The following is a 13,019-nucleotide window of genomic DNA, read 5'->3' as shown; positions in this document are numbered from 1 at the left end:
ACAATGATCAACGCAAATGCACACACTATACTAGCAACCCTCCCGTCAGACTCAAATTGCCGACTTAACCACATACTACTCAGGTAGTGTCCCTTGCCCATTATCCTCATTACTCGCGTCATTTCGCCGATTCCCATAAGAGTTCGAACATGGTGTGCATCCGTACTGATGTTATGAATTGGACGTCTTCACCTTAATTATACATGTGATGTTTGTTCTTCTGGACATGCATGAAAGAACAGACACCTCACATATTTGCAATGACATTGTGCATCCTTTCTCGCCTACTATGGCAAATAGAGCAACCACGTAAGAAGCTATAGTAAGCTCGCTCAGAAGAACACCAACCCACTTTACACCGATGATGAGTATCTAAAAGTGAGCTACTAGCCTAAAATAATGTTGCTCAAAACCGAGATATTATAGCTGATTGTTGAGAAGAATTTGCAACTTTTAGCTATTACGCTCCAGTACGTATCAAAACAACTACAGTACCTTATAACTACACAGCTATAATATGCCCAATACAAAGTAATTCAGCTAAGAGATTGACCTACATTTTTGCGGAGACAGAAGGAGCGATCTTTAATACTTTCTAAAAACATTGTAAGGCCGAGATCCAATAAATATTTCTTTATTTAAAACAACCAGCTGGCATCTTCAGGTTTAAAGAATCTTTTTTTGCTGTGAAACATGTTAATTTTAAGTTGTCATGTGTATGAGAACGGCACATTGTAAGACGTTTGTCATAACTGAAATATTTATAAACATAAAGCTTTATGAAACTTCCTGACAGATTAAAACTGTGTCCCGAGCTCGAACCTCGGTCCAGCACACAGTTTTAATCTGCCAGGAAATTTCATATCAGCGCACACTCCGCTCGAGAATGAAAATTCTAGATAAAGCTTTGTGTTTTTAAACATTTTAGGTATAGCAAACCTTTTGTAATGTGCTGTTTTATCCGTATGACAACTTGGTGAGAAGTATAACTTAAAGTAAACGCTTTTCATAACAAAAAGATTTTTAAACACCTGAAGATGGTACCAAGCCTGTCGAAACCGATTGTGTTAAATAAAGACATATTTATGCGGTTTTATCTTTAGAATGTTTTTATTTAATAAGCGTCGATGTAGCGTGTACCGCAGCTCCGGCTTTCAGCTTGGCCCCGTGGAGACTGTTGCGTCGTTTGGACGTGTCGGGACGTGGCAGCAGGTAGAGGCTGACTCCAGAGTCTCGCCTCACCGCCCAACCAGCCAGAGAGATGTTCAGCACTGAGGTAAAACTTGTCAGCCGGTACACGTCCAGCAGCTGCAACAGACACGCGGCACACAGGACACTGGCTGTTAGCTGAAAAGAACGAGTTTATCAGTTCAGTTACAGTAAAATGATTAATTGATTGTCAGGTATGGTTATAAGTTGCAGAATGAATTTTGCAAAAACAGACATAATGTCTGATAGGATAGCAGCAATCAGTTATTTTACAATGTTACTTATAATCCGTCTTGACTGTAAAATGTTTATTCATATGACCTGTTTCGGTTCATCTAGAACCATCTTCAGATCTGTAACGATAATGATACTAATTTACTATTTCACGAATGCAAATCTTTTTCATCCTATCTAATAAACATCAAATGTACCAGAACGTACCTGATATTTCGGTTACAGGAGTAACCCGTCACATAAAATTGGTTGGCAAAATGCACGTCATTTATATTAATTATACTACTATTACCGACAGGTGGCGTCTGGTACATTTTTACCTGTCGGTAATAGAGTTATAATTAATATAAATGACGTGCATTCTGCCAACCAATTTTATGTGACGTAGCATGTGAAGGTTGCTGTATTTGGACGGGTTACATCTGTACCCAAAATATTAGGTACGTTCTGCTACATTTGATGTTTATTAGATAGGATGAAAAAGATTTGCATTCGTAAAATAGTAAATTAGTATCATTATCGTTACAGATCTGAAGATGGTTCTAGATGAACCGAAACCGGTCATATGAATAAACATTTTCCAATCAAGACGGATTATAAGTAACATTTCAGAATGAACTCTACCAAGATATTTTGTTACACAATAAATGTGACCATAATACCCGACATATTCTCTTTCTTTGCTATCCGTAAAGTCGCAGCATTCGTTATGTGAATATTTCAAATCGCTGTCTCTTTCAAACACGGTTGGTATTTCTATACAGTGTGTCCCGGGAGGAAACGTCAGTATTCAGTGATATAACAGCAACGATCATCCAAAGCAAAAAAGTCTAGTAAACATGAGCTCTAAAACGCATACCTTATGAGCAATGACCACTCCTCCGATACTGTGTAACAAATAACCTCTACTGGAAGCTCTTTACATTCCATGTTTTGAAAGGTGGTTGTATGCACCGAAACAAGGAAAAAGATGTGAAGTAAACATGGGCTCTAAAGAGCTTAACTGCTATGTGCACTTGGTTGACTTCGTTACCGTGAAACATGTCTATCGAATAAATGCTCATACCTCTTAAGGAACGTGTTTTGTACCCCACGTTTACTGGAAAGCCAAAATACCCCATTAGAAGAGATGAGTTTCAAACTATCGAAGATGAACAAGTGCTCATAACTCTTCAGGTTTGCATTTTAGAAATCACATTCACTAGACTTTCTTGCTTCGAATGATCGCTCCTGTCATATACCTGAATATTGGCCTTTCCTCTTGGGACAATTAAATATTAAAGGCCTTATGTTTCCTATTGGATGGGTGACCATCCAGGCACTCATGTGCTGTTGCCATTTTTGCGGGGTGCACTCAGACTCGTGATGCCAATTGAGGAGCTACTCGACCGAATAGTAGCGGCTTCGGTCAAGAATACCATCATAACGACCGGGAGAGCGGTGTGCTGACCCCACGCCCCTCCTATTGAGGAAGACACGGCGGTCGGATGGTCCCGGTAGGCCACTCGTGTCCTGACGACGGAGTGCTTATGTTTCCTACTCGACCTTTACTTCATTCATTCATTAACATTGTTCCATAGATTTCATCATAAAGGATAATCCTCATAAGTGACCCAGGATAAAGAGGAAAAGAGGTACAGAAGCTACAAAATTAATAGCCGTACGTTATGAGAGTCGAAGGACATGATAGAAAACCAGTAGTTGAGAAGGGAATGAAACAGTGCTGTACTCCTCCCGGATGTTATTCATCTGTACATTGAGGAAGCAGTTCAGGATACCAAATAGAAGTTTGGAGAAGGGATTAAAATTCAGGGAAAAGAAACAGAAACACTGAGGTTTTCCGATGACACCGTAATTCTAGCAGAGACAGCAAAGGACTTGCAAAAGCAGTTAAATGGAAAAAAAAGCTGAAAGCAGGTTATAAGCTGAACAGATACAAAAGTAGAGAAGATCAGTGGAATGCAGTCACATTAAACCAGACGATGCTGATGGTATTAGATTAGAACACTAAAAGTAGTAGATCAGTTTTGCTCTTTTGGAAGGAAATTAACACGATGAACGAAGTAAAGACAGTGTGAAATGCAGACTGGCTTTAGTAAAAAAGGCCGTTTGTATAAAATAGGAATTTTTAACTTTTATTGTAAATAGATATCAAGCAGTTCAGACAAGAATAGATGCTTTCGACTTGAGGTACTATAGAAGAAAGCTGAAGCTTAGAGGGCTGCTTTAATAGCAAGGAAGTACTGGATCGAATTCTGGAGAAAAATATACACGACGTACTTTGACTAAGCGATGAGATGCGTTGATAGGAGACATCAAGGTATTCTCAGTTTCATGAAGGGTGGGATAGATACAGTAAGGAAGTTCAAATGCATGTGAGTTGCAGTAGTGATGCAGAGATGAAGAGGCTGGTTTTAACTTTAATATTGCAACCTTCTTTGCTGTACTGATTCCCAATAACAATTAATCATTAATGTTTAATCACAATTTAATGAAACAAACACAGTGTAATTTAAATGCCTTATCCGCCTTAATTGGTTCAACTGTTTTCGGTCATCGGCAGAGGCAATGAATCGCCTCAAGTGGCATAAGCTAATAGAGCCTTTTATTGATATATTTCACTGCAATGGTCATCATGTGAAGCACTAGAGATTTTGTTGCTAAGTTCAATGTTTGTGCTGTTAAGCCTACTCATTTGCCTGAATCGGAAAACTATTATCTTTCCTCATGCGGCTTAGAACGAAATTCTGAGATACTGTACAAAATCAAGGGGCCTCTTCTTTCTACAGAGTGGTGTAAGAGGTAGGTACCACTATTGTAATGAATAACTCTGTCCTCTGGTGTTCTATTTGTGTATTGGACGAATGACTCTGATTTTTGTGGAAAAGTGTACGACAATTTCTCGTCTGGAATCTGAATAGCACCAAGGGAAACACAGAGATAAAGTACTAGTAGGTGAATAGGTTAGCATCAGTAGAGTCATTTGACACTACTGAAGCTGACATGACACTTCTTACAATGAAGTATTACAAACAATTTTACATGAGGAGTATCCACATATGTCGAAGGTCATGACGAATGAAAACATCACTGACAGGTGGTAAAACGTGGTTTTCTTGACCACACTACCGGTTTCACGGCTTACAGAAATTCTTACATTAATCCACCATAGGTGAACCCAACGTCCTCTTCTGGCCCTGGGACGACGAGATCTAACAGAACTCCAGCACTAGTACTTTTTTTTTTAATACTGACAGTACTCATAAACTGGAAATACCTTGACTAAGAACGCTGCGTTCGACTTTTTCTTTTTGAATTATCGGAGGGAGGGGCGGGGCGGAAGAGGGACAGATGGTCAGAGGATGGAGGAACAGATGAAAGAGAGAGTGGGTAGGTTGGATCAACAGAGAGATAGCACGAGGAGATGGACAGGAAGTGTGGGTGGAGGAGGTGGGCAGAAGGAGGGGGAAGAAGCGAGACGGGGAAAGAGGAGATGGATTAATAGAATTGGAATAAATACAGACCCTGCCAGCGATTATTTTTTTATCAGTTTTTTGGCTGGTTTGATGCAGTCCGCCACGAATTCCTCTCCTATGTCAACCTCTTCAACTCGGTGTAGCACTTCTTTAGCACTTCTAACATACACCCTCAAATATTTGCTGGATGTATTTCAATCTTTACCTTCCTCTATAATTTTTATCCACTACAGCTGCCTCTACTACCATGGAAGCTATTGCGTGATGTCTTAACAGCTGTCCTACCATCCTGTTCCTTCTCTTTTTTAGTGTTGTCCACAAATTCATTTCCTGTCGATCCTGCGAAGAACCTCTTCATTCCATACCTGCCTAGTATTCAATATTTTTCTGTACCACCATATCTTAAATGCTTCCACTCTCTTCTGTTACGGTTTTCGCTCAGTCCATGTCTCACCATCATACAACGCTGTGCTCCAAACGTACATTTTCAGTAGTTTTTTCCTCAAATTAGGGCCTATTTTTGATACTAGTAGACTTCTCTTTGCCAGGAATGCCCTTTTTGCCAGTGCTAGTCTGCTCTTGATGTCCTCCTTGCACCATCCGTCATTGGATATTTTGCTACCTAGGTGGCGGAATTCCTTAACTTAATCTACTGCGTGATCAACATCCTGACATTAAGTTTCTCACTGTTCTCATTTCTACAACTTCTCACTACTCTCATCTTTCTTTGATTCACTCTTACACCGTATTCTGCACTCATTAGGTTGTTCACACTATTCAAAACATTGTGTAATTCTTCTTCACTTATACTCAGGATGGCGATGCCGTCAGCAAATCTTATCATTGATATCCTTTAGCCTTGAATTTTAATACCATTCTTGTATTTTTCCTTTATTTCCGTCATTGCTTCTTCGACATATAGATTAAACACAACTTTAAACACTGTCTTATGTCCTTTTTAGCACTAGCGCTTTCTTCTTGGTCTTCCTCTCTTATTGTTCCTATTTGTTTTGCATGTGTTGTACCCGTCTTTCCATATAGTTTACCCCAATTTTTCTCACAATTTTCAACATCCTGCACCATCTGACATCGTCGACAGCTTCCTGCATGTCGACAAACCCTACAAACGTGTCTTGATTTTCCTTTAACCTTGCTTCCATTATCAACCCAACATCAGAACTACCCCCCTGGTGCCCTTACCTTTCCTAAAGCCCAGAAACTTCGATGCATGAGCTGTTAACCTGATAGTGTGATAATTGTAGCACACGTGGGCTCTTGCAATTTCTGGAATTGTGTGGATGATGTTTCCCCTTAAGTCTGACGATTTGTCTCCAGTCCCACACATTCTACACACCAACGTGAATAATCGTTTTGTTGCCACTTCCCCCAATGATTTTAGAAATTCTGATACAATATTGTCTATCTCTTCTGCGTTATTTAATCTTATACTCCAAAGCTCTTTCAAATTCTAAATGTAATACTGGATCACCTATCTTTTCGCTATCGACTCCTGCCTCTTCTGCTATCATGTCACCAGACACGTCCACCTCTTCAAACTGGCCTACAGTGTACTCTTCAACCAATCCGCTCTTCCCTCTGCATTTAACAGTGGAATGCCTGTTCTACTCTTACTATTACCATCCTTGCTTTTCATTTCAGCAGAGGTTTTTTGTTATTTTTCTGTACGAGTAGGGTGAGTCTATCGTTCGGACAATCATTTCTCTTTCGAATTCTCCACATTTCTCATACGGCCATTTCTCCTTAGCTTCCCTGCACTTCCTATTTATTTCATTCATAAGTAACTTGAATTTCTATATTCCCGTTTTTCCCTGAACATTTTTCTCCTCGCTTTATTTTACCTATCGACTGAAGTGTATTTCATCTGATATTCTAGTTTTCTTTGCAGTTACCATCCTTGTAGCTATGATTTTCTTTCCAAGTTCTGTTATTGCCATTTTTTGCAGATGTACTTTCCTTTCAACTCAACTGTCTACTGAACTATTAACTATCGCGGTATCTATATCCTCAGAGGTCTTCAAAGGTATCTGTTCGTTCCGTAGTACTTCCGCATCCCACTTCTTTGCGTATTGATTCTTTCCGACTAGTCTCTTATGCTTCAGCCATCACAACTAAATAGCGTTTTGAATCTATTTCTTTCTCTAGGTACTACTTACAATCCAATATCTGATTTCAGATCCTCTGGCTGACAATGATGTAACCTAACTGATAGCATCCCATTGAGAGGCACCCACACGCCTTGCTCATACTGTGGCATCAAGCAGTCAGGCCTGCAAAATGAGTGGTCTGCCAAGCGAGTGGATTTATTCTTATTTCTTTAGTAACATCAATGACTGATTATGAGCTCTAGTAACCACAATTAAGCTACAAACTATTCTCCTATTTGAATATTACGCAACGTATAACGCACATCTGACTGTTAGGAATTTACACAACTCAGATTGTTCACTACGCTGTGGCAAAACCACATTTTCCTTCTTACCCAACGGCTTTGATCAACACGTGGCCATCGCACTGAACATGAATGGCGAACACATTATAAAATCCGGGTATCATGACTACACACTACTCGAAGAACAAGGCCACCAATCTTTTTCTTTTCACTGTCTTTTTCTTCCGATAAATTCTATTGTTGTGTCGGCAGACTTGCCAACACTACGCACACTAATTGAAAGAGGCGGCCAAGATGCACGCGCTAACTCACGAAAGATGGAGTGAGGTCTGAAACAGGAGACTTAATGAATGCTATAAAGAAAAGTACGTAGCTCCTTTGGTACTTATCTTTTAATCCATCCTTTGTATACATCGTTCTTGATGAGACATCTGGAGATTGTGGCGATACAAGTGAGACTCTTTAGATACAAGCTATCTAAGGCTAATGGCGCCTTGCTAGGTCGTAGACTTGAACTTAGCTGAAGGCTATTCTAACTGTCTCTCGGCAAATGAGAGCAAAGGCTTCGTCCGTATAGTCGCTAGCAACGTCGTCGTACAACTGGGCGAGTTCTCGTACGTCTCTCGAGACCTGCCGTGTGGTGGCGCTCGGTCTGCGATCACACAGTGGCGACACGCGGGTCCGACATGTACTAATGGACCGCGGCCGATTTAAGCTACCACCTAGCAAGTGTGGTGTCTGGCAGTGACACCACATCTATTACGATTCAAAGATAACCTAAACACACCAGTACATTTTATACAACAATTACGCATGGGTCTCGTAATTATCTAAGGCTACAGTGCACTTTATGGATAGGATGGTGGATCCTGTGCTGTATCTCACACTTCGACTCTCACACCTATCATCATGAAAATTTACTCCAGACCGAGTGGTACAAAAAGGAACATGCATAACCCACTGCCTCCGAACCTATCTTGCTACTCTCCCATGCAAACCACACATATTTAAATTACATGCAATACATTTCACTGGCAACATAGAATACTTCACAAAGAATAATCACAACGTTAAAATCGCTTCACTTTCAGCTTTCCCAATTCAATTAGTTTTCATCCCAGTTTCACACGACACTGCCCAACTTCGTAACTTTTCTTTCCTACTACGAACTCTGGAGGATATATGCACGTCTTCCTGTGCAGTGCAAGCCAAGTGGCGTTGCTGGATAGACGGCTGACTCACCTTGCTTCTCTCTCAGAATATTAGAGTTTGAATCTAGCGTCACACGGTAACATGACACGCAAAGTAATATTAAGATCATATTCGTCACACACGCGAGTCCTCAGCTGATACCTTGGACTTATCCTTTGTCTCTTACACATATTGAGACTCACACAGTACTCACCACGTGGAAGTGCTCGTCTGTAATTTCAGGTCCTGCACATGCCATTTCTTAAATATGTCCAACTTATAGTACACACGCCAGTAATTCAGCTTAACTTTAGCACTCGGAAGTATTACAACTTAGTACTAGCACTTGTAAGTATTTCAACGTATTGCCACACGTGGTTTCATTGTGACCGTTGGTCACTTCCGAAGATTACTACGAACCCCTTAATATTACCTGCCTGTCATTTAATTCTCCCCCCAAAAGTTCCTGAAATAGAGAAATAGTTATTCCAAACTACTCTTAAGTATTTCACATGCATACCATTCTCTCCACTCTTTTGTCTTTACGGAACACACCTAAGACAGGTCTTACCAACACGAGATCCAGCGCCAGAGTGCTGAAACATGGCCGTTCTTCAGGTCATCTCGCACCTCGGCCGAGGCGGGGGAGCACCTTTCTACCGTATTGGTCAACCACATTTCAGGTGCTCAAAGCTCAGGTAAATTTCATCTCTTTGGTTCCACCAAAGGTGACCAAAGGACCGTCTCAAAGATGATCATATATTGCACATTCACTATATGCGGTTAGCAGACGACCAAACGTTCATTCATTTCACAGATCTCACCAAATTGGATGTAGGGATTTATTTTGTGGGAGTGCACATGTGATCAGTTCAATAAATAAATTGTCCTTCTTTCCTACACTGGTATCTGGCTTCGGTGTATTAAGTGTAATTGAGTTATTATTACAAAAATAAGTTGTTCTACAAGAATAACGAAGAATGTTGTACCTATTTTCAGTTTCGGGCGGTACTGTACCCTTTCACTATATCTTCTGACCTTTTCCAAGTATACCTCCCCCTTTTGTTATTCTTGAACAAAGTTATCGCTATTACTAGCTAAAATTTATTGCAGAACTCAGTCTTTCTCGCCTTTCATTCCTACTACCAAGTCCATATTTTCTAGTAACCCTCTCTGCTACTCCTTGCCATGTAACTGCATTCCAGTCCTCTGTGCCTATTATAGTTTCATCTCCCTTTACGTATTGAATTACTGGTTCAATATCCTCATATACTGTCTCTATCTCTTCATCTCCTGCTTGCGACGTCGTTTCGTTTACGTGGACTATCGTTTTCGGAGTTGTTTTGCCGTCGATTCTGATGGGAGCAACCCTATCACTGACCTGCCCACAGTAACTCACTGTCTGCCCTACTTTCCTAATCATGTCGAATCCTAATCTTGTTATTCCATTTTCTGCTGCGGATGATATTACCCTATAGTCATCTGACGAGAAATCCTTATCTTCTTCCCATTTCACTCCACTGATCTGCACTATATCCAGATTGAGCGCTAGCATTTCCTTTTTTAATTTTTTGCTTCCATACAACTTTCAGACTTCTGACATGCAACGCTCCGAATCGTAGAATTTATCCTTTCATAGGTTGTTCAGTCTTTTTGTCATATTCACTATCCCTTTGGCAGTCCCCACGTGGCGATCTGAATGGGGGACTAATCAGGGATCTTTTGTCAATGAAGAGATCATCACGTCACTTTTCAATTACAGGCCACATGTCCTGTAGATACACATTACACATTATGTGTATTTAATGCAGTGGTTTCCATTGCCTTCTCTATCCTCCTGCCACTGATCATTGCTGATTCTTCCAACTGTTCGGGGGAGTTTCCCACCCCAAGGACAAGAGACCGCCCTGAAGCTCTGTCCGCTCCTCCGTCCTCTTTCACAAGGCTGCTGACAGAATGAGGGTGACTTCTTACGCCGGAAGTCTATGGCTGCCATCACTGATGATTATTATTTAGATATTAAGCAGCGGCGAGGTTCGAGCTCAGGACTGAGGTCCTCCTGGCTCCTAATCAAAAGTGTTTGTTACTCCTAGATCACGGGTTGACCTGTGACAGACTAATATAATAGTTTTGGTTGCACCTGAAGGTGTGGCTGTAAGCCAATAAACCTGTATTATGGTCAATTAAAACTACGGTTTATCAGCTGCCAGCGGTGTTTTCATTTATCACAATGTAGTATTAAATGGTTCAATAAATAAAATAAAAAAAAATTGGTTCAAATGGCTCTGAGCACAATGGAACTCAACATCTATGGTCATCAGTCCCCTAGAACTACTTAAACCTAACTAATCTAAGGACATCACACAGCACCCAGTCATCATGAGGCAGAGAAAATCCCTGACCCCGCCGGGAATCGAACCCGGGAACCCGGGCGTGGGAAGCGAGAACGCTACCGCACGGCCACAAGCTGCGGACTGTAGTATTAAACATAGAGCACTGACGACCTTTCACTTTATCAGTAAAATTTGTAAGTTACCACGTCATCTTCCCATTCAGATCCAATTCTGTTAAATACTAAGGTACTAAGCGATGAACTCCAGTACGATCTGCATTCCCCACCATGATATGCCTTCTTCCAATACTAATCCAAAAAAGTATGTTTCCGACTCGAAGTTATAAATCAAATGAATATTAATTACGTAACCTCATTACACAATAGAAAATTCTTAACCTCACTTCATTATCTCCAACCATCCTACCATTTATGAAATACTGAATTACAAATTTTAGCGGTAAAATATCAAATATCTGAATTAAAGGGAAATTATTTTCTAATTAACAATCTTTACTGCATACAACGTATTGTTACGGCCAGTTTCTACGAACATATCGTGATATTTGCATGTTTATTCTTTTCGGGGCGGGGAGGTCACCTAAATGGCACAAGTAGGTTTTTGTGCCAGCAGCCTTCTGACTGGTTTAATGTGGCAAATCAGTTCATCTCAACGTAGCACCTGTACCCAGCTTCGTCATTTATTTTGGGTTCTGCATAAATATATTCACCAGCAAGCAACGGTGTTACCACCAGTAATGTAGTAAAAGTGCAGTGTTTACGTGTTCTGTACTGAATCAGTGACGAATATGTTGATGATAGCTGAATAATAAACCAATCATGCAATTCATATAGAGCTTCAGTGGGGTGCGACCGTTCTCTTAATGTGCTTCTAAGCAATACAACTGTAGTATTTAGAGCAGAATCCCTCTCTTTGTGTGAGACTTTGCCTATAGAGGCCAAAGTAGTGGATGGGGAGGGGTGTGGTTTTTGTTATAATTTTCGCCCTCTAGCTCTAAAGTTAGAACGGGCTGCTGCAATCCTGATCAGTCGTGGACTGATAGTATTTTCGTACAGATACCTGACTATGTTATAGCACGTCAGAAACCGTCCTAACTGGGAATATTTTGAGAGTAAATTACTTTACTTCCCCCGAAACTAAGGGATCTCCCTAAAACATGACGAGGACAGGCCTGTGCCCCTGTAATATCACTTACTTGTAATTTCATCCTGGGACTCTTTGATCAAGACACAAAAATTATAAGATAGTCTGCGTGTTAGTGGAAATGTTCATGTTCACACAAAGTAAGGTCAATGACCTAATAAAAATGTGTAGTGAAACACGTCGCTGCCGACTGCACGTAGCGCGATCGACCTATAAAGGCAATAAACTTCGTGAATAAACTTGACACTGTTTTGAATTTTTATGCGTAGTACAGTCTGAATTGTTTAATGTATTGACTTTTACTACACCGTTTCGGGTACTGCCATCAGAACACGAGCACTTATAAGTGGGTGAGTTCAGTTTCAGTCATAATGAAACCTATTTCATTGTAACTGACACTCAACTCTTGTTTACGAGCTGTAAGGTTTGATTTTATGGTTGTAATAACCGTGTCGTTGCAAGAAATCTAAATGCTTTAAGAGATCCAGATGATATTGATCATGTAGGAAGCTGCAATCGACTGTGACTGTTGCATACCACAATGGATAAATGAGGAATGCCTATGTACCTTACATATGATTTGCATCTGTCGAGAGCAGAGAGATTATGATCCATATACCTATTACGAGATATAAGGTCCACCTGTTATGCAAAACACTATTTCTTTTCATATGGACCTAAACATGATTCAGCACCTTTATGGCATCGTCAGTGGGTATTCGGTATTTTAATCTGTAAAATGTGGGTATGGCTGAAGCGACAACAGATCTGTGAAAATTAGGCCTAAAATAGTTTTTGTTTCTGCTGTCGTTAACTTAATTTTACTGTGTAGGTTTATGCAGTACTCTTTGCACATTAATTGTTACTATTACCCTATCACCTGCAACTAAATTATGTTAATTTGAATTAGGTTGACGAGTTAACACATCGCTTTATACCTAAACGTAATTTTGACGTGCAAAGATATTTCACGACTATATTTGCTATTGCTTACATTTAGCT

At 40.3% G+C, this 13,019-nt stretch overlaps 1 protein-coding gene across 1 annotated transcript in view; it reads right to left on the bottom strand.

Moving 5' to 3' along the window:
- Positions 1-13,019, bottom strand: part of LOC126234580 (ionotropic receptor 75a-like) — a 432,638-nt gene that overhangs the window by 160,224 nt on the left and 259,395 nt on the right. Inside the window, exon 3 of the mRNA XM_049943292.1 lies at positions 1,141-1,308. Coding sequence (XP_049799249.1) covers positions 1,141-1,308 — 168 coding nt within the window. The remainder of the gene's footprint in view (positions 1-1,140; positions 1,309-13,019) is intronic.

Source organism: Schistocerca nitens, chromosome 1 (genome assembly GCF_023898315.1).
Source record: "Schistocerca nitens isolate TAMUIC-IGC-003100 chromosome 1, iqSchNite1.1, whole genome shotgun sequence".
Classification (NCBI taxonomy): Eukaryota; Metazoa; Arthropoda; class Insecta; order Orthoptera; family Acrididae; genus Schistocerca; species Schistocerca nitens.
Note: the sequence above shows the minus strand (reverse complement) of the source record. Positions and strands in the feature narration are given on the sequence as shown.